The sequence below is a fragment of the Emydura macquarii genome, unplaced genomic scaffold, assembly GCF_026122565.2.
Source record: "Emydura macquarii macquarii isolate MOO-44397 ecotype Brisbane River unplaced genomic scaffold, CSIRO-AGI_Emac_v2 contig_1790, whole genome shotgun sequence".
Taxonomy (NCBI): Eukaryota; Metazoa; Chordata; order Testudines; family Chelidae; genus Emydura; species Emydura macquarii.
Window position 1 is genome coordinate 4,181,524 of NW_027131927.1, and position 22,646 is coordinate 4,204,169.

The following is a 22,646-nucleotide window of genomic DNA, read 5'->3' on the forward strand; positions in this document are numbered from 1 at the left end:
TCATTGATTGATGGCTCAAGTGTGATCAGATTTTATCCTGGTATAAGTATCCTGTCTCAGGAGGTGATTTAAAAACTAATCGATATAGTAAAGGTATTCCCCTACAGGGAGTGAACAGTTACCCTGTGTAAGCACATTTACACTGGATGTATAACTGCATGCACTAACTAGACCGGTATAGTCCATGGTGTGTGGACCAGGCCTTAGATATTCCAGTGACTGCTCCAATCTTACACTCCACTCCTGCATGTGCTTAATTTTAGTGTTACCAGTCCCATAAGAATTAAGCACGGCTTTACAGGCTTGCCCACACACAGCCGTATTGGTTAAATTTAGCCTCTGATTTGATGATGTAAATATTTGTTCTACGTGTTCTTACAGACTGTGATCAAGTCACCGCTTCACCTTCTCTTTGCTAAAATAAAGCGATTGAGCTCCTAGAGTCTATCACTATAAGGCAGGTTTCCACTCCTTTAATTATTCTCTTGGCTGTTCTGCGAACACTCTCCAATTTACCAGCAGCCTTCTTGAGTTGTAGGCATCACAACTAGACAGGTATTAGGTTTTACCGGGATGGCCACTGCTGTGAAGACTTATGCACTGTCTTAATTTTACACACGTCCCACATGTGCTTGAGCTACATGCACCTTTTTTCCTAACAAAGACAAGGCCTGACAGAGAAATCTCATGCTTCAGGCCATCAAGTTGGTTGCCACAGAGGTCAGGAAGGAACTGGACTAGGACGGTTCGTAATTAAACATTTTAAAAAGCACTGCAGACTATCGTTACATTAGGCCTGTGGTAAGAGGATTGCTCTGGGCAAATCCACCTGTTAATATGATAACTAAGATCCAGTCTTTCAACTGTTTCCTTTCCAAAGTGGTTTCTTGGCCAGGCACATAACCTGAAGGACTCGATGGGCATGGAGGTCATTCCCTCTCCGCGATGGCGACCAAGCGGTGTTCAATCTCATCCTCACTCAGTGTCCTGCAAGCCACCAAGACAGGATGCTGTTAATTCAAGACCGCTCTGGAAAAGGGCAGGAGGTACTTGCATGCCAAGAGGTCTTACCGGAATTTGGGCTGCTCCGATGTCACTATTCCCACTTCAATCTCGCTGGCCTTGAAGTCCTGGGAGAGGACCGTCGATAAGCACGTAATTGCCAGCTGTCAGCAGAGGAAGAAAAGGAAAAGGCTATTTCTACTCTGCCTGTGGTTAACCCGTGGAACTCCCCGCTGCAGAATATTACTGAGACAGATAACAAAGGTCCCGACTCTTCCACTCTTCTACCTGTGCTAGTGTTTTAAATGGGACGTGTGACTCCTGGACAGCAAAGTTCAAAACTTATACCAGACAGGTCACTGCTAAAGGGCATGTTGCATTGTGGGATGGTTGGTGGAGGACTGAGTATACATGGGCATCCACTGTGGCATGCTGCTGATGGATCTATACCAGCACAGGGCTGACATTGCTCTGGGAAGGGGATACATTCGCAGTCATGTGCACACGTGCAGTGATACACACGTGTACGGTCACACACATGAGCAGTGTTACATGCGGAGGTAGGCATGCATGCCCACACATGTAGTCACACATGGACGCGCGCGCACACACACACACACACCGACCTCTACAGGATCCACGGGTGAGCTCTGTTTCTTCTTCAAGATCTTCTCCAGGAAGCTGTTCGCCTCGGTCTGCTTCGCCCCAGCCGTGGTCGCTTTATAGCCACAGTAGTAGCCAGCCGGGTCGCATTTGAACAGCTGGGGCCCCTGTTCCTGGTCAATCCCGATGAGGATCATGCCTGCCAACAGCAGCGGGAACGGAGAGTTTGTTGGAAGGGGCGGGATCCTGAGTCTCCAACCAGAGCCCGGCTCCATGTAGCCAGAACTCGGGGGAGGGGGTTGGAGCCAGAGAGTGAAGTGGCCACCGTTACCGATTCCCCCGGGATGCTTCCAGAGCAAACGGGCTCCCACAGGGGAATTTGCCAAACAGCTGATGCTGCGAAGGCCCAGGACCTCCCAGCTAGGCTCCACCTACTCCCCTGGTAACAGAGATGCTGCCGGCGGAGCTCAGTGGGTGGGGTGGTGGGGACAGGCGCTGGTGACCAGTCAGCGAGTGAGTGAGGCTCAGTGGGGAACAGACAGAGGTTGGGTAAGGAGAGGGGTGACTCTCGTCTGGGTGGGTTCACAGGGACAAGGAGGGAGGGGGCACTGGTGGGGTGGCTCACCCCTGACCCCATCACTCACAGCAGCCCAGGGGTCTCATCTCGGCGTTCTGCGTGTAGACCTGCGAGATGTCAGCCATGCGCCGGCACAGCACCGCCACCGGGATCTCATAGCCGTTCTTGTACTTCCATTCCGCGGCCTCGTGCCGGGCACGCTGCACCTGGGACCGGCTGTCGGCTGGGCGGGGAAAGGAACCCCATCAAACACCACACAAACACGACACCATTCCCTTCTGCTGCATCGTGTGTGTGTGTGTGTGTGTGTGTGTCACCGCTGCCCCCTGCTGGAGGGGCTGAGCTGTGCTCTGTGGGTGTGTGTGTGTCCGTCCCACCCGCTACAGGGAACCAGAGCTGCACCGTTGGATGACTCCATCGCTCTCTACTGGCCGAACATCTCACAAACAGGATAAAAGCCTTAATACTACCACACCCAAGAGCCGTCTTCTTATAGCTCAAATGACAGAGCCTGGCCACAGGACCAGAGTTCTGACCCCGTGGCAGCTGCCGGATGCACCCGGGGGGAGGGAGAAATGAACCTGTGGGCTAGGGAAAGATGGTCCCATGGTTATGGTGCTAGGAGCCAGGACTCCTGGGCTCCATTCCTGGCTCTGACATAGACACTCCCCTCTCTCTGTGCCTCAGTTTCCCCATCTGTAAAATAGGGATAATCACCCTGCCGGTGTCTATTGAGTGTGTGAGCTCTTGTCTGTGCAGTGCCTGGCAAAACAGGGATCCTGAACTCAGTTGGGGGCGTCTGGGCAGTGCCCAGCGCAACAGGAACCCTGACCTCGACCAGGGGGATCTGGGTAGCACCAGCACAACAGGGGCCCCGATCTCAGCTGATGGTACTGTAATACACTCCTCATCATTGAGATCTCGGTGCGTCCAGGCTGGTGTGTTTCCTGAAGAGTAAAACAGAGTTCAGCCTGACCAGATCGCGCCGCGCACCTTGCGCTCTAGATCGGGACAGTGGGGGAGTGGGCACCCAGTGGGTCAAATCTGGATCTGGTTTCAGGCCGAGAGGATTGAACCAGCCAACTCCAGAGCGAAAAGGTTGTGGGGGCAGAGCCAAGGTGCCGTTCCTGGAGCTGTAACAGACTCGCACCCTGCCTGGACGGGCACAGAGTGGGAGGCCCCAGCAACGGCTAGTGCCATGTCATGATTCATCCCCTCCTAGGGAATCAGGACCCGCCTCTGCCCCGCACGTGCAGCTCACCCGTCATGCCGGTCATGGCACAGCCGATGGTGTCCGTCAGGCGATACAGGTTGGTGATGGTGCTGGGATCCAGGAGCGTGTCCTAGGGGTGGGAGCGAAGACACCAAAGCCAGGTGAGTCCCTTCCCTCTGCAGTGCAAGATGCCCCAGCCAGTCACGTCCTTCCCTGATGGCTCCTTCCTTCGGGGGATCAGGCTGAAAGGAGGGTTGCTGAAAGGGGGGTTGCCATGGGGCCCAGGTGGAAATCGCCCCGGCACCCCACGACTGGACCTGCTCAGCTTTAAGGCTTTACGCGCCGAGCAGGGTTGGAAACCTCCAAAGGAATGAGACAGGAAGCCGGGGGGGCTCAGTAGGAGGCGCTGTTTCCTCACAGTCAGGGCTGACCCAATACCCCAGAGTGGCACTAGGGGGCGCTGTGCTGCAGGGAGCAGGGTGGGAGCTCAGTAGGGGGTGCTGCCCCATAGCACAACCCTAGCGGGTCGTGGCATGATGCACGAGCGTCCAGGCTTTAGCGCTGGCCAAACCCCAGCTCAGGTGCGTGCACGTTCTGCCTCCCCAGGCGCGCGGGGCCGTGATCTGTGCCAACAAAGAGCCCAGGCTGCCCCAATTAAGGCAGGACGCCATGGGCCCATCTGACTCCTGCCCCCCACTTCCCTGTCTCCTGGCTCTCCCCCACATGCTGGGCTCCTACCGGCACTTTCTTCTGAGTGACCACAGCCACGGAGTCCTCACCCCTCACGGCCACGGTTGTCAGCCCCCCTTGGCTGATGGCTTTGAAGGCATATTCTGCAAGCAGAGACAACAATCAGTAAATGCAAGGAGAAGAGGGTGGGTGGTGGCACGTCTCAAGGGCTTTCCCTAGCGGCTTGACAGGTGAAAACCCACACACTCCTGCTGGGCAGCCTCCTCATCCGCCTTTTACAGATAGGAAAACTGAGGCACACAGAGACGGGGGGTTGGGAGGACGGACGTGCCTGAGGCCATGCTGAAAATCAGGACTGTGTTGGGAATAGAACCGAGGTGTTCTGACTCCCAGCCCCACCCCTGCTCTAACCCACTTTCCTCCCAGACCTGGGCATCAAACCCAGCAGTCCTGACTCCCAATGCCCCAGCTCTAACCACTAGACTATGCTGCTTCTCAGAACCAGGACCAGAACCCAGGATTTATGACACCCAACCCTGTACTCTAGCTGCTGGACCCCACGGCCCTCCCAGATCTGGGGATAGAACCCAGGAGTTCTGGCGCCTACCCCAGGCCCCCTGCTCTAACCACTAGACCCCACTCCCCTCCTCCAGCTGGGAATAGAACACAGGAGTCCCGGCTCCCAGTCCCCCCTGCTCTAATCCATTAGTCCCCACTCCCCTCCCAGAGCTGAGGAGAGAACCCAGGAGTCCTGGTGCCTAGTCCTCTGCTCTAACCACTAGCCCCCACTCCCGTCTCATAGCTGGGGATAGAACCCAAGAGTCCTGACCTCCAGCAGCCCCTCACCCCCTCCAGCCTTGGTTTATTCCAGGCTCCAAATTCAGGAATGAGGGCACCAATCCAGAGGGATTGGACACGTGCAACCCCCCCGACTGTGCCCCACAGACTGACCCACTTGGTAGAGACGCCCCTCGGGGGAGAAGATGGTGATGTGGCGATCGAAGCCGGCGCTGGATCCACGGGACATTTTGTTGTCTGGGGGGCAGTGGGAGGGAGACAGACAGACAGACAAGGCCCTCTGCAGAGACACGGACACCAGCTTCTTTCCCTTTCACTTTCAGCTCACCCGTGGAAAGTCCCTGCTGGGAAAGGCTGGGCAGAAGGGGATGCTGGGAAGATACGGGGCAATCACTGGGACTGGGGGGTGCAGGGCAGCCGGAGGGGGAAGGGTCACGATCCTGCCCTGGCATCTGTCACATTTCAGGGCAACTGCACCTGTATTTGCCCCTCTGTGGCCCCCTCAGCTGTCACCTCTCTTGGGCAGAGCCCCACATCTCGTCCCCTCCTGATAGGGGTGTTTCCAGCCTGTGCCACTCCCTGCCCGCGCTGGTCATTCCCGAGCAAGCCAGAGTGGCCTAAACAAACCAGAAGCCACACTTTGCTTCCTCCTTCGCGGCTACGAGCCACGGAACGGCCCCCGCGCTGACGCGTCACCAGCCAGCCAAGCGCCTCCACGTGGGCGAAAAAGCTCCCCGGGGATCCCCCCAGCTCCAGCCTCAGGCATGTGTTGTCCTTCCAACCCTTCCCTAAGGACTGGAGCGCATGAGCCGGGGTGGCGTGGGATCAGAGAGCAGGCCCTGGGCCAGTTTAACCCCAGGCGCTTTAGCCAAGAATCCTTCCTTTGCCTGCTTGCCTCTGGAGCCCCAGTTTGAACCAGTATATGCAACCTTCTCCAGGGGGTGCAGGTGGTACCTCTCTGGAGTTAATCCACCTGATCAGCCCCCTCCCCCATAGCCCTGAGCGGGCTGTGGTCACCCTCTTCCATGGCCTTGCAGATAATCCCTGGCCCATCATGAAACAAACCTGAGACAGGGAGATCTCCCCACGATATCACAGGACATTGCCCTATCCGGCACAACCCCTCAAAAACTCCGTTTGGGATTAGATCTGAGCCCGTGTGTTGGCATACAGCCTGGTCGCACAGAAGCAGGGACCTGCTGGCGACCTCGAGAGATCACCTAGTCCAGCCCCTGCCCCGAGGCAGGATGAAGGACTGATCTACACGAGGAAATGAGCCACTACGTCGCACAGGGGTGTGAGAAATCCCCCTCCCCCCCCCAGCAGCGTACTTCAGCCAATCTAAGTCCCCGTGTAGACGGCGCTAGGTTGATGGAAGAGGTGGAGGTGGGTTAATTGCGCCAAACGGGAGAACCCCTCCCATCGGCGTAAGGAGCGTTTACACTGCAGCTAGCCCAGCCCTGACAAGTCTTTGTCAGTGCAGGATTTCATCTAGATGCGTGCGGACGCCGTGGGCCTTGCTGTATCTACCGGCGCCTCCCGCAGCAACTCAGCTGTCCTGCAAGATCCCAGTGTGGGGAGCGAAAAGGGGGCTGGGAATGGGGTGGAGAGATGCCAAGGGGGCAGCACTCGCACCTTTAGCGGTGAGATAATGGGGCCGGGGGGGAGGGGGAGTAGCTCTGTTCAGTGCCGCACAAAGGGAATCCTGGCAGCTTTAAAGACACAACAGGATGTTGATGAAACGATTCCCGGCTGTGAGGAGCAGCTGGTGCAATGGGCAGGTGTGCATGCACCTCTGCCTTCTGCTGGCTGAGCGCAGAACTGCACCTCCATGGGACATAACCCTTTATAGAGCTAATGGGGAGATCCCCCCTTAAACTCAAGCAGCAGGTTCTTGGGATCTTGGAGCAGACAGATGTGAGTTCTAATTCCTGTGCTGCCGTGAAAATCCAACGTTGTTATAATTGGAGGTAGGGGGAGATTTTACAAACTTCCTAATGGTGAATCCAAGGCGAGGGACTCTCTCCCCCTGCCGGAGGGGGACACATGAGACTCAGCCAGACAATTGATCAACGTTAGCCAGGTGCAAGCACACCTTGAGATGGGGGCAGACCTGCCCCTTTGCAGGCTGATGGGGGATCTCTGCTGGACAGGCAGCCAATCAACCTTGGCCAAGAGGGGAAGGCACTGCGGGTCATACCCCCAATCCCAACCCCTGTGGGTGGAGTGGGACAGCTTTGTCAATTTCAGGCATCACAAAATGGGGTGGAGGGGGGGGCAGGGAAAGTAAAGAGATGGGCTGGACAATTATAACCACTGCCTCTTTCCATCAGTAGATCCCCAAAGCCTCTTTTGAAGGAAATCAGCAGCATTATCCCACTTTTAGAGGTGGGGAAACTGAGGCACAGAGCAGGGACCAGACTGGTCCATGGTCCCCCAACTGGCCAGTAGCAGAACCAGGAACAGAACCCAGGTTTATCCCCTGACCCACATTGCCATCGAGACCCTGGCAAGCCGGAGGGGGGGGTGGTGGCTATGAACCGGTCTGATTCTAAAACGGAGCAGCAGACAGCCATGGGAGGGGAGAGATTTTCACACGCGAGCTGGCCTCTGAAGTTTTTCCCTGCACCAGTCTAGACAGCCTCGGATGCCTTTGATCTTCTCCCCCCATCTAAATGCAGAAGGGATTGCATATCCTTTAGCTCGGATTTCCACCTTGGGGGGAATAAATCACTCCATTTCTTCCCTGGCCGCTAGTGCAATATGATCCTAGCGCCCACCAGGGTGACGCACACACAGGGGGAGACCCCTATTTCATGCACGCCCAAGTTAGCTGCCGGATGAGGGATGCTTTCGGGGAGAGGGCTCAGCAGAAATCTTAAGCTTCAGCACTCGCAAGGCACTGGGTCATGCGGGGCATAAACAACCCGATGGCATCATAAGACCAGAGGTCTGGTACTAAGCAAGCACTTTGTGGTGTTTATCAGCCACAGCCCAGGATCAGGTAACAGGCTCCTTTCTGCAAGTTATGAAGCAAACGCGAATTGATATTTATGGCAGATAGATCAGCTGATCAAGAGACGGTAGAATTTGCCACCTTTCGTTCACCCGGCCCAGTTCCTGCTCGCAAAGGACTTTGCCAGTCGGGGAGGGGCTGGAGCTTTCGGATCGAAGAGGCCCGGAGTCAGAGGAGACAATATTTGCACATTTCACACTGAGGGAGATTTCCACACCGAGAGGTGTGGGTTGGCTTTTTTTTTTTTTTTTTTTTAAAAGGAGACGGCTGTAAAAAAATGCCGAGCTGGACGAAAGGAAAGCGCATTGGGTACTGCCTGAACGACAAGAAGAAAAAGAAACTGAATTTCCAGGGCTTTGAGGATCTCTGCAGGTAAGGGACTGATTCTCTGTCGCGCTGCACCTTGGGAGATCGTTTGGAGCGGTGCAAAAAGAGGGGGGCTGACTGGTAGCCCCGTGTGTGCACGTTAGATTGGTGAAAACAGCTGTACCAGAGGCAGGGCTGGGTGGCTTTCTGCTCCTGAATCTCTGACAGCCTTCTCACTCTGTATCTGAAGCCCTAATTTAGCTATAGGGTGTGGGGTCTGAGCGCCACACCATCTTTCATATATTTACCACTGGGAAAACTGAGGCACAGAAAGGCTAAATCCCTTGTCCTCCAAGGTACTGAGACTCCTAACTTCCCGTCCTACCAATGGAGCCTCAATACATTGCAGGATCTGAGCCGAACAGTTAATTGAAACCAGGTTTCCCACATCCTAGGTTAGTACTCTAGCCATAGCCTGCCCAAGCCAGGATGGTTAACAGGATCTGTCCATGCTCCAAAGTTTTTAGCCTCTCCCCAGTATATTTTACACTGATGCATTTTGTCCCAAACAAGCCCCTAAGCAACATACGCAAAGCACCACCAAAATGCAGCTACCTCTAAAGTGGAGCACAGAACACGGCCGTGTGTAACAATCCCAGAAATGCTATAGGGGAACTAGCTTCCAGATCCTTCAGCTTCCATTTAGCCCCAAGAACTAAGCATTAATTAATGCATTAACTGGGGATAGAAGATTGAAAATGTTGGCTGAGGGTCCTATAGTAAATATCTAATCAATAACTATGCCCCGCAGGGATTCATAATAGTGATACAGAGCAGACAGAAGCTCAGTTGTTAAGATCATATAAACACTTTGCATTTACATAGCGCCTTTCATCCGAGGATCTCTCAGCTGGGTCAGTGTTGTGATCTCCATTTTACAGATGGGGAAACTAAGGCACCTTTGCCCCCATAGGGGACACAGCGAGTCAGTAGCAGAGCTGGGAATGAGACCCAGGAATCCTGATTCTAGCCATTAGACCATAGTCACCTCTTAAACTGAAGATGGGCCCTGACTCAGAGTCCCTCTGCGTTCTAACCACCAGACCAGCGTTTCCCGACCCGTGTGTCGCGGGGTGTGTGATCAGGCCTGAGCAGGTCTGCCATGGAATTTTTTGAAAAACTACTTGAAGAATTCTGGAGTGGCTCATGAATATTCATGAGTTCATTTGGAGACTACATGGTGGTGTGCCCCAAAATAATTAAAGGTATCAAAATGTGCCATGGCAAAGAAAAGGTTGGGAACCCCCGCAAGAGACCTCCCCCCAGAACGGGGAATAGAACCCAGGAATCCTGCCTGCCAGCCCCCTTTCCGCTAACCCCTAGATCACACTACCAGCTGGGAAAAGACCCCTGGAATCCTGACCCCCAGCTCCCTGCTTTAATCCAGCCTGCCCTATATAGATCTCTCCCCAGCTCTGGGTGGGAAGTGAGAACCCAGGAGTCCTGAGATTTAAGGGGTGCCACCTAGGCTCTCAGCATGGGGTGAATTTCAATCGGGCTTTTCTTTGTGTTTTCCCCTCTCTCCCCCCCTCCAGATTCCAGCTCCCAGAATTACACTAGCCCAGGGGCTGGTTTGCACAAATAAGGGCACCAGGATTCTCACCTTCACTCCTGCCTGGGTTGAGGCTCTCGCCTGGCTCTGCAGGGTTGAGCTGGCTTCTTTTTGGCTCAGGCCAGCTCCGGCTTGCGTTTTTGCAACCTCGGCGAGTCCTTTACCTCGCAGGTGTGGGAACCTGGAATTGACCAGCATATGCTGCTTCTGGTTCCAGACAACCCTGAAATCTCAAGGCATTTTACCAAGGAAGTTACTATAACCAGCCTCATTTTTCAGCTAGGGGAAACTGAGGCACAGAGAGTGGCTTGCCCCAGTCACAGAGCCAGGCATAGAACCCAGGGCCTCCCAGTCAGCGCTCCATCTGCTAGGCCACGCTGCCTCTGGCATCCTCCACTCTAGGAAACAAAGGGACTTTCTGGGTCCTTCCCAGCTGTGACAAGTGTTTCGTGTATCTAGAGGGGCCCAAATGGGCATGCTTTAGTCTGGCCTTGGGACCCTGCTACTGCCTCCCTTGTCCTTCCTTCCCTGGTTAATCTGAATGCCAGGGGGGGCTGTTTTCCCAGCCAACACTGTGATTTATTAACAGACAGCACAAAACAACACAACTCCAGCTAACTCAGTCTGTCTTTCCATGGCTGGCTAACTGGCTCTCCCACACTCAAACTCTTAGCCCTGTTCTGAGAGCTAAGAACCCTCACCTCACTCTTAAGTTATCCTTATATTCCTCCAGCAGGTCTGCAGCTGCCTCATCTACTCCCACTTTATGCAAACACCTTCCCTCCTCCCCAGGGTTCATTCCCTTCACCTGGGAGAAAGGCTACCTGGCCCAGGAGAAGTTGGATGGTTGCTGTCTTAAAGAGCCGGCTCACCCTAGGGCAGCCTTGGTGAGGGGAAACGACCCGCCCACGGCTGATGTCAGAGGGGTTTTGGCCCGAGGGGCTGATCCAGAGCTGCTGGGATCCTTTTCCATTGACGTCAGATCAGGACCATGGTTCGTGAAGCGCTTCAGGATCCTTATTCACGATGTGAACTGCAGCGGAGTCTAGAGGCTCCCGACTGAGATTGTGCTAGGCACTGCACATTCCTCGACTGAGATCAGGGTCTCCCTTGTGTCGGGCACTGCACAGACTCCGAGTGCCAGGTAATCCCTGCCCCCAAAGCTCTCACTGTCTAAATAGGCAAAGGGCGGATTATTAACCCCATTTTACAGAGGAGGAAACCGAGGCATAGAGTAATGTGTGCTCCCATGCTCGCAGCATGAATCAGGAGATCACTCCGCCCTCCCCCCCAGGGGCACCCTCCCTGTGTTGTAGTGATTAAAGTCTCTCAGAGTTGGCACACGAAAGGCACACACAAGAGATCTGCTTTCTCCCTCTCTTGCTCCTTATCTTATCTCTCCATATCTCTTATCTCTAGCTTTCCCTCCTCTCCTTTCTCCCTCCCCTGTTCTCCCTCACTCTGTCTCAGCAGGTTTTAGGGCATCGCCTTGTGACATTTGAACGGAGAAGGAATGAAAGTCCCTCTTTATTATGTGTATCACCACGCCGCCTAGATGCCACAGCAGACCCCAACTGAGATCAGGGTCCCCGTTGTGCCTGGTGCTGCATAGACCTCGACCGAGATCAGGTCCCCCCGTTGTGCCTGGTGCTGCACAGACCTCGACTGAGATCGGGGCCCCATTGTGCCAGGTGCTGCACGGACACATACTACACACACATTTGCACTGAAATAACAAAATCAGGTGTAACTCACACCTTTGGTCAATTGCATTCAAGTCTCTAATTTCAGAAGAAACATGCCCTATCCTAGTTTGAGCGCACAACTGACTCAGACAAAGATAGTTGTATTCCAAAACGAGGGTCCTCGCAGATTCCTACCGAAAGAACAAGAGGCGTAAATTAAAACCGGTGTGGTTATTGCTGACAATATTGCCCCAGAGTGTGTAGGCCTTGTCTTCATGGGAAAGGTTTGTTAAACCTGCTTCGAAGCTGCTCCAGGTAAAGCAGCATAAACCCCAGTGTGAAAGCTCTGATTTCGAGCTGCATAGTTCAGTTTAGCTTCAGCCTGTTCCAAATTAAACTAAAGCGAAAGACGCCTGGTTTAAACGAAAATGCATCTCCACACAGGGATTTGCACCAGTTTAAAGTTACACCGGTTTTGCCATGGTCCTAGGTTTTGCAGAGTTGCTTCTGTGAGGAGGAGAAACTGGTGCCACGAAGCAGGAGTATCCTTTGGCCCAATCCTGTTTATTTACAAGAAACATACACACATTCTGCTCTCCTGAGCATGGTCAAACCAGCAGCTGGCCGAAATTCCCAAGTCTGACCCATCCAGCGGCTCTTTTGCCCAAGAAACAGTGTCTCTCTGCTTCGGCCCAGTGTCACACTCACAACTACTTCCACTGGCAGATAGCCCACAGCCTGCAGACTCAGGAAAACCCACACTGGGCATGGCTTAGTTTTGACCTGCCATGCCTTGGGTGGTAAGCTCCCATTGCCTGCAGCCTTCTTGAGCCCATAAAGGGACTTCATTGCTCCTCCCACTGAGCCTGATGCAGGTTGCTCGGCCTAACAAGGCCTGTGATTGGCTTTGGATCAAAGGCGTTAGGACCTTCCAGCATAACTCCCCTTAGGATAAAAGGGTGCCTCATTCTCCTATTGATCTAAGTAGACAGGACAGAACTATTATCCTTGTTTCACAAGTGGGGAAACCGAGGCAGGGAGAGATTTAAGGCATGACCTGCTCACGTCTGCAGCAAAGGTGGGGGGTTGATCCCATGACACCTAGATCCCCACGCCTGTGTGCTAACTATTGGACCACGTTTCCTTTCTCAGCACAGGGCTCTGGTTCAAATCCCTGACTCCATTTTCCTTTATTTTGTTTGCCCAGGAAACGAGGCTATGAAGTCACTGAGGTGAGTCCGAGCCGTGGGCTGCCTGGAAGCGGAAGGGTGCATGGGGGAAGGGGAGACCCTGGCGGAGCGGGGCTTATATGGGAAGCTGCTGCCACTGGGAACTTTTGGCTGCTTTGGCTCAGCTGTCCGAGCTGGCAAGCTAAGCAGGGTCTGGCCTGGTTGGATGGGAGACCTTGGCACACCCTGACGTTATCAGGAGGGGAGTGGGTGACTCGCCGATGAGTCAGTGTTGTGGGGCAGTGCCGCAGGGCGCGGTGGGGCTGACTCAGGAGGGGGCGCTCTCGCCTCTGAGTCGGTGCTGGGGCGTTGGTGTCAGCTCTGACTCAGAGGAGAAAGTGCCCCCTACTGAGTGCTGCTCCTGGGTCTGCACTGAGCACCCCACCCTCCGTCTTCCTTCCTCTGACTCCCAGCCTGGGTCTTGGCCTTGCTCAGCGCAATGTGGAGCTGGCTGGAGGACAGCTGATAAAAATCAAGCAGGGCCAATGACCCAGCCGCCTGGATACCAGGGTGATGGGCACTCAAGATGGAGCGTGCCACAACCCATCGCCTCCCTCTTCGGCTGGGCTGAGGATTTAGTGCTCGTCTTTGTTTGCCTGCACTGGGATCGGCGCCGGTCTGTCAATAAGAACTGGTTTAAACTGACAGCAGCTGGCAAAGTCCACAGAGATAAAGCCAGAGCAGTTTCCGGGTGGCACCGGGTGAGGATGACTTAGAAGGCAGGCATGAAAGAACCTGGTGCTTTGTTTGCTGTTGTATGGTCAGTCCTCCCCGCCCCCCCCCCTCAGGTGATGAATCATCACGACTTTCAGAGGGCATGAAGAATCATAATGAAATTTACAAACTTCCCCTCCCCCCCACTAAGAGGCCTCCACCTCTGCAATGGGGCAGGGCAGCTGATTATAAAGGGATCACTCCCCCCCACTGAGATACCTCCACATCTGGGGTAGGGCAGGGCAGCTGATTATAAAGGGATCATTTCCTGTCCCCCTCATTGAGATGCATCCACTTCTGGGGAGGGATGCTCTGCTTGCTTTGCCCACTGTGCCGTACTGTTACTCTGCAGTGGCTGAGCGTTGGAGGGATTCCTAGAGATGAACCAGATACTAGACTGTCTGTGTTGGTTGGAGACAACCGGGTTGGCCACCTAGCAGTGCCAGGGGTGGTGGCAGAGGCTGCATGGTGGTGCCAAAGGCGGAAGGAACAGCAGGGATGAAAGTCAAAGGAAGCTCTCAGAAGAGCTGGAGAGGAATTTTTCAGTGAAAGTTGTCTTGCCAGAAAATATTGGTTTGTTCAAACCGAAACTTCTCCCGAGGAAGAGGGTCTCAGGCTCAGGATGGAATTTCAGGTCAAAACAGTAGAAAGCAGGAATGCCACCAGCATCGCAAATAGCCCAGTGGCTCGAGGCAGCCCCTGGCACTCATAGATTTCAAGGCCTGAAGCCATCTCCATGATCTCCTGCATCACAGGGGCCCTAATTTCTGTTTGAACTTCAGCAGATCTTTAAAAAAAAAAACAAAAAAACCCATCCCATCTTGATTTACAAATTGCCAGCGATGGAGAACCCGCCAGGACACCTGGCCGATCGTTCCAAAGGTTAGCGACCCTCCCTGTTAAAAATACATGCGTTATACCCCCCTCTGAATTTGTTTCGCTTCACCTTCCAGCCTTAACGTGGCTTCTGATCCCTGCTCTGAGCTGAGCTGGAGTTGGGGACAGCTCAAACCGGAAAGTGTAAGACACCCCCCACTTGCTCATAGTCTCAAGGTCAGAGTTCGCAGCTGGGATGAGAAAGACCAAATTATGGACGCATGAAATGGAGTCAGTTTATGAATTTTCCAGCGTGCCAGTTAGGTATTAAAGCTGAAATCTAACCAAGTAGGTTTGCTGATATATAATAGCATCCAATAACTCCCTTTTATAGTCCAGAGAGCGTTAGCTTGCTAGCTGAATGCTTTTCTTTCCGGGTCAACTTTTAACGTGAACAGTATTTCTCAAATCGGAACACTTGCTTCTTCGTAACCAGCCCCCAATGTATGAATCCTTTAGTACCTAACCCATTGATCACACTCCAAGAGTGCACTAGTCTGTCAGGCAATCTAAAGAGTGTGGTTACTTCTCTTTGATGAAGTTGGTCCAAAAGGGGTTTGAATATTAAAAGCCATTGTTTAAAACGATTCTTTTCACTCTCTCTTGGGCCAGTTTGCTTGGCTTTATGAAGGAGTTAAAAGCTAAAATAAAGTTCCTTGGCATCTCACTAGAGAGGGTGGACTCAGTAAGATAACCTACAGTTGGTTATAATTAAAGAACAGGAGGGGACATACAATCTCCTGGGGTGGGTTCCCAGTCTAGTTTGAGTTCCCAGCAAAGGTGGGTTTTTAATCTCCGATTCTCCTCCTCTCCCAGATTGACCTGGCCAAGCCCCTCTGTGGGCAGGGCCCCTTTGACGTCATCATCCACAAACTCTCTGACCTGATCCTCGAATCCAGCTATGACAGCCAGTCTCACCAACTCATCCGTGACTTCCAGGTGAGGACTGTGGGCAGCCCAGCAGCCGGTTAGTAGGTTCCTGGATGCCAGTGAGATCACCTAGTCCGATGTCTTGTCTAACACAGTGTGACCAAGTGGAGATGCTCCTAATGTTTCCTCTGTGCGCGCCTCAGTTTCCCCCCTATGTTACTCGTGTATTTCGGTGATGGGACCTGGGTGTGTGATCACTGCAGAGACCCCAGCCTTCAGGCCTTCCCCCAGCCACACGTATGCAGACCATAACCAGACCGCTCTGCCCTCCTGGGTCAACCAACTGCAACAGGTTGTAACATCTTGCCTAGGAAAGAGACAAAGGATTGGGGAGGGGCCGGAGGGGGGGGGGGTCTGTCTGGTGGCTGGGTGGAAGGGCAGTCCCCTGTGAGGGGTCAGGGGAGCAGAGCCCGAGAGTGAGGCTCTGAGCTCTCCAGCTGGTCGCTGCTGTAACTTCTAATTAATCTGCTAACAAAATCTTTCTACGCTGTGATCCTGAGAACTAAAACCCTCCTGACTTCTACATTGGCTGGGAATCGCTCCTGCCTGCAAGGCGGGGTGCATGGCCCCTTTGGGGGTGTGAAAGAGCTCCCCAGGGGCCCATCCAAGAACCCAGGGGACCCATGGGGCAGCTCAGGCGGCGCTGAACCCTCCGAGGCCAGATTCAGGAGACGGCTGCACGGGTGTGTGGAGACCCGGCGGGGGGTACACTCCGAGTACTAAAGTCCTGACTGGCTGCGTCCCGAGTGGCTCCAGAGCCCGGTTCCTGGGGGACTCTGGCACACACAGGCCTTCCCCAGCTTCCCCGCAATTCCCTGTTTGAATGGGAGCAGATCTTAGAAACCCATCCCCTCTTGATTTTAAAATGGCCAGCGATGGAGAATCCACCACAACCACTGGCACGGTGTTCCACTGGCTGATTACCCTCCCTGTTATAAATGCACACCTTTCCCATTGGAACTTGTCCAGCTCCAACTTCCAGCCATTGGATCTTGTTAGACCTTCCTCTGCCAGACTGAAGAGCCCAGGATCAAACGTCTGTTCCCCATGTAGGTCCGTCTGGACTGGGATCCAGCCACCTTCTCTTCGTTAAGCTAAATAAGTTGAGCTTCTTGAGTCTATAAAGCAGATTTTCCAGCCCTTTCATCATTCGGGTGACTCCTCTCTGACCCCTCTCCAATGTATCAACGTCCTTCTTGAACGGTGGACACCAGAACTGGACACAGGATCCCAACAGCGGCCACACCAGGGCCAAACACAGAGGGAAAATAACTTCTTGACGCCTCCTTCCGTGTCCCGTGCTTAGGTGCCTGTGGTGTCTTTGTCTCCCACTAGTGGTAGCTTGGGTGATCTTGCTACTTAGTACAGGAAGTGCCTCTCGGACTCCATTACCCAGAATGCTTCACAAAGCACTTGGATACATCGGGGTGCAGACAGCGACTAGGTGCATTGTTAGCCGGGCACACCAAGGTGATAAACACAAACATGCTAATTGGTCTTGTGACGTTAACCAACCCCCGCTGCTAATTACACATTTGCTTTGGTCCTGCAGGCCTATGTGGAAACCTACCCCAGCATCATCCTTCTTGACCCACTTCCAGCTGTGCGGCCGCTCCTGGACCGGTTCGAATCCTCTCGCCTCCTCCAGGACCTTCAGTATCAAGGTATGCAAGTCTGAGTTCTCCGGGTAAGGCCGGGGTTCCCATCTCCAGCTGCGATTTCCCCCCCTAACTGAGTGGAGCAGCCCCCTAATTTTAATTGCACACCAGAAGGGGGCGCTGTCAGACCGGGGCCCAGTGAGCAGTCCCGCATTCAGTTCTCTGCTCTGAAACGGCTTCCCTGTGGGGCAAGACTAGGGAGGTGGTGACCCACGGCCTGCCAGTGGCGGCTGGACCCTATAGAGCACCTGCTACAAGCTTGGCTAAGAGCTGGGTGTTTAGCTCCAGTAACAGCAACAGGTGCATTTAGAGCCCGAGATCAGGCATTCGAATCCAACGGCTCATGGCTGTGTCCCAAATGGGGGGAAGAGACGTGGGTCCAGGGTGCTGGCTGGGAATGCAGGAGCTGAGTGGGATGGGGTGTGCATCTGGGTCTGTTGGGGAGCCAGGGTGGGGGGTGGAGGCAGTGCTGGGCCCATGGGCGAGAGGCGGGCAGCAGAGTCTCCCAGCAGAGCAGAGAACAGGTCACAGCGATGCAAACCCTGGCTCATGCATTTGAGATGAGGGGAGCAAATTTCACCAGCTCCCTGTTATTTCCTCCCCACCCTGCTCTTTTCATCCCCTCCGCAGACAACTGCATCTTCTCCCCGCCCTACGTGGAGCTGAACAGTGGGAGCGGGCGTGACGCGGTGGCACGGATCCGGGAGCACGGCCTCACCTTCCCCTTAAGTGAGTGAGCCCAGCACCTCCGGCCTTTATACCTGGGGTGTGTGTGGGGTGGGTGGGTTGTGTGAATGCAGCCTCATGGCGATAGGTGCCGATGATGAACCAGAGCAGCTGAAGCCAATCAAAATACCCTGTCGCCCCCACCTGCCCTGATACCCCAGCAGTGTTGCGGTGCACCCCACCGTGCTGCTCTTGAAATCCCACCAGTGCAATGAGTTTTCAGGCCTCGGGCCTTCAGCCCGCACTGCAATGCTAAGCTGTGGGCAAAGCATGGGCTGCAGGGAGGGGTAATGGTCTACTGCTGCCGCTAGCTTGTGGAGTTGCTCCTTTGGCTCAAGCGGTAGCAGGTTGTGCTCCAGGGAGACCCGGGTTCAAATCCCGCTAGTCATCTGGGTGGGACTGGTTCATACATTCCCACCTAAGGGAATGCTGGCCAAATAAGTTGGAAGGGGTGTGGGCAGGGCAGGGCAGAGCTGTGCTCTAGCTATTCTGTGCTCATGCAAAGCCCCACAGGGGGCAGGTTACAGCTACTGGGGGCTGCTTTGGCCCCTGGCCACTGAGTGGGGGAAGCACTGGGGGGAGGGAGGCTCATCTGCGGTCACATCCCAACGGCTGAGCGGGGAGGGATGTGGGGTAGAAAGTTCCAGGTCCAGGAGTCCCATTGGCTCTTGCTTGATGAGTCAGTCCCTCCCCCTGCCCTCATTCTCAATTGTCTCCTCCTCTTCCTCCCTCAGTTTGCAAAACCCGGGTGGCTCATGGACCCAGCTCCCACGAGGTCAGTAGCGTCGCAGCCCAGAACCTGCTCAGAAAGGGTCTGCTCTAGCTCCCCTCCAGCGGCTAGCCCACATAGATAATAACAGCCTGCTACTACTGCTCACTAATGGAATTACTCTTTTAGGTTAAGCAGTGGAGGCCTGTGTGGCAGCATGAGAGGTTGTGGGTTCAAATCCCGCTGCTGACCCATTTGTGGGCGGGGGGAATAAAAGCACTAGGAGACTTTGTGGTGGGTCAGAAAGCAGCGGGAAGTGCCCTCTTCCCTCTCTACCCACCAAGAGGCATTGCCAGAGATCAGGGCGGGGTTAGCACTGGGGACGCTGGGAAGTTTTTCATTGAAATAATTTTTGCTAGAAAAAAATCGGGTTTTCAGCTACACAAAAAGTGGCTGCTTCCTACTGGAAAAATCTGACTTTTCACCAGAAAAAAGAACACAGACCACCCCCACCTCCCCCCCCCCACAAATTTGGCCAAACACCCAAAAATCTCTATTTGAAAATGTTGCCAGGTGCATCATGGGAGTTGTAGTCTGGGACCTTTATTTCTTCTTTCTCTAGACACCAAATTCAATCTCCCATGTTGTACCAGGGTGTTCTCCTCTTCCTCAGCCCCCACAATGCATTATGGGAGCAGTAGTTCAGATGCTCTCTGTCCTATGGCCTAGCTGCCTAGGCAGACTACATCTCCCATGATGCACTACTGTGGCTAAGGAGGGGATAGCTTGATTCAGCATGAGAGTTAGGAAGCCCCACCCACTGAGATATGAGGCATCTGAACTACAACTCCCATAAGGCACCAGGACTCTTTCTTAGCCACACCCCCCATCACCCATTCTCTGACCCTCCTACCCATTGTTATGCAGCCACAGGGGTGACCCCATGCATCCCAGAATGCTGTGGGGCCAGGCAGTGGCTGGAACTCCCCACCTACAACGAGTCGGCCCAACACAGAGCAGTGCATGCTGGGAGCTGTGCCCCACCCACAGGCCATGCTTCTGGCTCTAGCTATAATTGGCTACTGGCAAGTTGCCACGGCAGCCAAGGCTAATGGGATGATAGAAGGGGGTGGGGCTAAATAAGCCCCTCCCCTTTCCCATTCCATGAGACAGGCCCCCTCTATCCCCAACCCTATCTACGGAGACCCCTCTGTTCATCCCACTGCTGCTCTCTGCCCCGCTAGATGGTGCTGATCTTCAACGAGGAGGGACTGGGGGAGGTGAATGCCTCCTGCTTGCTGCAGAGTTTTGTCAACCACGACGCTGTCCTCTTCAAGGTCTTCGTGGTGGGCTCCTCCCACTTCGTGGTGCGCCGCCCCTCGCTGAAGAACTTCCCCCGGGGGCAATCAGGTGCGTGTGGGGGGCGGCACTGGGGCTGCAATGGAGACTCAGTGGCCCCTCCAGCCCTCGGTCTCCCTGCTGCGGCCAGCCGTGGCGGGTGGGGAGCAGCTAGTGCCCGTCCCGGGGGCAGTTCGGTGCCACAGGCTCCTGTCCTGCTGGTGAAACAGGCTGGAGACCCAGCAAAAGGTTTGCTCTGTTCCGAGCTGGGCTCGAGCCAGGCGAGCTGGGCTGAAAAGGCATTCACGTGCCCTCGTTCCTCAAGGCATCGAGTGTCAGGGCCGGGCCCGGGTCAAAGTCACTCATCCGTCGCAGCCAGGGCACCACTCCATTGACATCTGTGACGGGCTCAACAGCTCGGAGCTGGTGACGTTGGAGCCCAGAGTCTCTCTGGACCCAGGTGCAGCCTGAGCTCAGGCGAGCCGGGCTCGTGACCTCGCTCTGTTCCTTGCAGCCAGGAGAAGCATCTTCTTCAACAGCCACGACGTCTCCAAGCCGGAGTCCTGCTCCCACCTGACCGAAGTGAGTAGGGGACGCAGCTGGTGCGGGGTGGCTGCGGAACAGGTCGCGGTGCAAGAGACAGAGGGAGAATAAGTGAGCGCGGCAGGCAGAGGAAGGAAGGGGCCCAGCCAAGGAAGGGGCGAGATTGCCATGCCCCGGAGTGGAGAGGGGCTAGGGGAGGATGGAGCGAATCCATGCCGGGGGGCTAGAGACGCAGACCAGGAGGCGCTCGCAAGGCGTCGGGACAGAGCACTGCAGCTGCCCTGAGCCGAGGAGTTTGAACTGGAGCCTCTCACTGTGGCATCTGGGCAGCTCCCGGAGGGAAGTAAAGCCCCTGGCTCCCTCCACAAAGGGGGCACCCTCCCCCCCATGATCTCCTGTTGAGTGGGGTCACGCAGGGCAGCCTCGAAGGGACTGTTGGGAAGGGAGCAGAGGGTGGGGAGGCCCAGCTTTGGAGGGGGGGGGACCAAGCGCCCATCACAGCCCTTGGCTGGCTGAACAGGGGCTGGGCTCTTGTCCCCTGTAGAGCGCTCATTGCTGGTTCTGGGGTACAGATCGGACTGGCCCGACCAGGCCCAGTGCGGTGCTAGGGGGTGCTGTGCTGCAGGGAGCGGGGCAGGGGCTGCTCTTTCCTCCACGTTGTCGGTCCTGGCGGAGGGGATCTGTCTCTCTCCCAGAGCTAGCTTCACTCCCCCGGCTTTGTGCCCCTTGGTGATGTCCCCAACGCCCTGGTGCTCTCTGCCTCTTTGTCAGCTGGATGAGGCCACGCTGGAGCCCACCCCACCCTCCGACAGCATCGTCTGCCGAGCCGTGCGAGGTCTGCGCTCCGCCCTGGGGCTCTCTCTGTTTGGGGTGGATCTGATCGTGGACAAGCAGACGGGGCAGTGCATGGCCATAGATGTCAATGCCTTCCCAGGTGAGAGCCCAAGCCAGCTCAGCGGGGAGCATGGTGGGTGGGAGCTCAGTAGGGGGCGCTTGCCCCTCACAGTCCGTGCTGGCCTCTATGCCCCAGCGCTGCGCTCGGGGGCGCTGCGCTGCAGGGAGTGGAAATGGGTGGGGTGCAGCAGCTGTTGCTACAGAGATCTCACTCTGCACCGAGGTGCAGCCACCTCTGGGGTGGGGCAAAGCAGCTGATTACACAGGGATCCCACACCCAGCACCAAGATGCAGCAACCTCTGGGATGGGACAGGGCAGGTGCTTAACATGTAAGGGGCTCTGGGATGCCCTGGGAGAGCCTGACTGCCTCTTTGGTTCCCTCCGCAGGTTATGAAGGGGTCCCAGAGTTCTTCTCAGCCCTCCTGAACCACATTGAGACACTGCTGGAGAGCCACGAGCAGGCGGCCAGGGTGCTCATGGCTGAGTATTCCCTGCACCGGGACATGGCCCAGGAGAGCACCCACGAGCAAGCCCATGACACTGGCCCAGGGGCCCCTTGGATGGACAGTTCCCTCCAGACACCCAAGCCGGCACCAGCTGAGAGCAGCTTCTTCACCTTAACTGTCCTGCCTGCAGTGCTCTCCCAGCACTGACGGGGGCACTGTGCTTGGCTGTCTGCTGCAGAGGGGACGGCCTCTCCGAGGGAGCTGGGAAATGCTTGGTGCCCAGAGAGAGCAGGAGGGACATCATGCCAGTTCCCGCAGAGACAATTCCCAAACCACTGGTACCGGAGCCAGCAGGATCTCCATGGCTCCTTTCACCTTCCCTGGCTCGCCCTGTGAGATCAGAGCACTGGGCCTTATGCTGTGGCACCCTCATCCGCTGCAGTATAGGACCAGCCCGTCAGTCCATATAGTGCAGTCCCTCACCTCCCTGCTTGGGCCAGACCAAACCACCAGTCCATATAGTGCAATAGTGCACCTCCTTTCCTGTATGGACCAGCTTGGACCACCGGTCCCTATAAACAATAGTGCAGCACTGCACCTCCTTGCTTGGACCAGACCACTCCACTGGTCTGTACAGCTACAGGCTGCACCAACCTCCAAGCACCCCTCCTATTGGTACATGCCAAAAACTCAAGGGCGTGGCAGAGCCATTCACGCCCCCTAGGGCGTGATGGAAGAAACGCAGCTAACGGGGGAGTCCTGGAGAACTAATCACATTTTAGCCCCAGCCAAAGAACTTGGGGTTCTATGTTTCGCTGCATGCTGCAGCCTAGGGGACGTGTATGTGAGGGGGGAGGGGGATGATTGAGGCCCCTCTTATTAGATTCTCCTTCCTCAGAAGGAGCCTCAGCACTGAATTAAGGCAGGGGACTGGCTGCTTCTGTTTTCCAAACCCATGTGGGTTTCCTGCCCCTTCCCTCTTGGGCCATGAGGTGGGCTCTGCACCCCGCAGAGTGGCATCTGAAAGGGCAAACGCCATGTGTGGAAAATGTCATTGCAGACTGTACAGGCGGTCACAGA

General features: G+C 55.2%; 2 protein-coding genes across 8 annotated transcripts; one reads left to right on the forward strand and one right to left on the reverse strand.

Annotated features, from left to right (window-relative positions):
* Nucleotides 1-746: 746 nt before the first annotated feature.
* Nucleotides 747-10,576, reverse strand: LOC137158819 (proteasome subunit alpha type-6-like). Of its 7 annotated transcripts, none has more exons than XM_067556731.1 (9): nt 10,519-10,576; nt 9,869-9,998; nt 5,037-5,120; nt 4,134-4,228; nt 3,444-3,525; nt 2,250-2,405; nt 1,629-1,804; nt 1,072-1,166; nt 747-987 (listed from the first exon to the last, which is right to left on the reverse strand). In XM_067556731.1, exons 3-9 carry the CDS (start codon nt 5,110-5,112, stop codon nt 930-932), a joined length of 738 nt encoding a protein of 245 aa, XP_067412832.1. In that variant the 5' UTR covers nt 5,113-5,120; nt 9,869-9,998; nt 10,519-10,576; the 3' UTR covers nt 747-929. The 7 variants fall into 7 exon arrangements, with proteins under 7 accessions (XP_067412832.1, XP_067412831.1, XP_067412829.1 ...); XM_067556730.1 differs by having other exon boundaries at nt 5,037-5,227; XM_067556728.1 differs by having other exon boundaries at nt 5,037-5,237.
* LOC137158817 (inositol-tetrakisphosphate 1-kinase-like) lies at nt 7,921-21,773 on the forward strand. The gene is made up of 10 exons (XM_067556724.1): nt 7,921-8,271; nt 12,710-12,734; nt 15,138-15,260; nt 16,804-16,915; nt 17,540-17,638; nt 18,370-18,410; nt 19,589-19,754; nt 20,197-20,264; nt 20,997-21,159; nt 21,508-21,773. The coding sequence occupies exons 1-10, from the start codon at nt 8,177-8,179 to the stop codon at nt 21,771-21,773; spliced, it is 1,158 nt and encodes a 385-aa protein (XP_067412825.1). The 5' UTR covers nt 7,921-8,176.
* The last annotated feature ends 873 nt before the right edge of the window (nt 21,774-22,646 follow it).

What these genes read in the sequence shown, in the direction of transcription:
- LOC137158819 (XM_067556727.1), bottom strand. Translation starts at nt 10,015, where the DNA reads ATGCTGGTCAATTCCAGGTTCCCACACCTGCGAGGTAAAGGACTCGCC. An exon ending in GGGGCGTCTCTACCAAGTGG is followed by an intron (nt 4,229 to 5,036) that starts GTCAGTCTGTGG and finishes CTCTGCTTGCAG; the next exon opens with AATATGCCTTCAAAGCCATC. An exon ending in TCACTCAGAAGAAAGTGCCG is followed by an intron (nt 3,526 to 4,133) that starts GTAGGAGCCCAG and finishes TCCCACCCCTAG; the next exon opens with GACACGCTCCTGGATCCCAG.
- LOC137158817 (XM_067556724.1), top strand. Translation starts at nt 8,177, where the DNA reads ATGCCGAGCTGGACGAAAGGAAAGCGCATTGGGTACTGCCTGAACGAC. An exon ending in CCAGGACCTTCAGTATCAAG is followed by an intron (nt 16,916 to 17,539) that starts GTATGCAAGTCT and finishes TCCCCTCCGCAG; the next exon opens with ACAACTGCATCTTCTCCCCG. An exon ending in CTTCCCCCGGGGGCAATCAG is followed by an intron (nt 19,755 to 20,196) that starts GTGCGTGTGGGG and finishes TGTTCCTTGCAG; the next exon opens with CCAGGAGAAGCATCTTCTTC.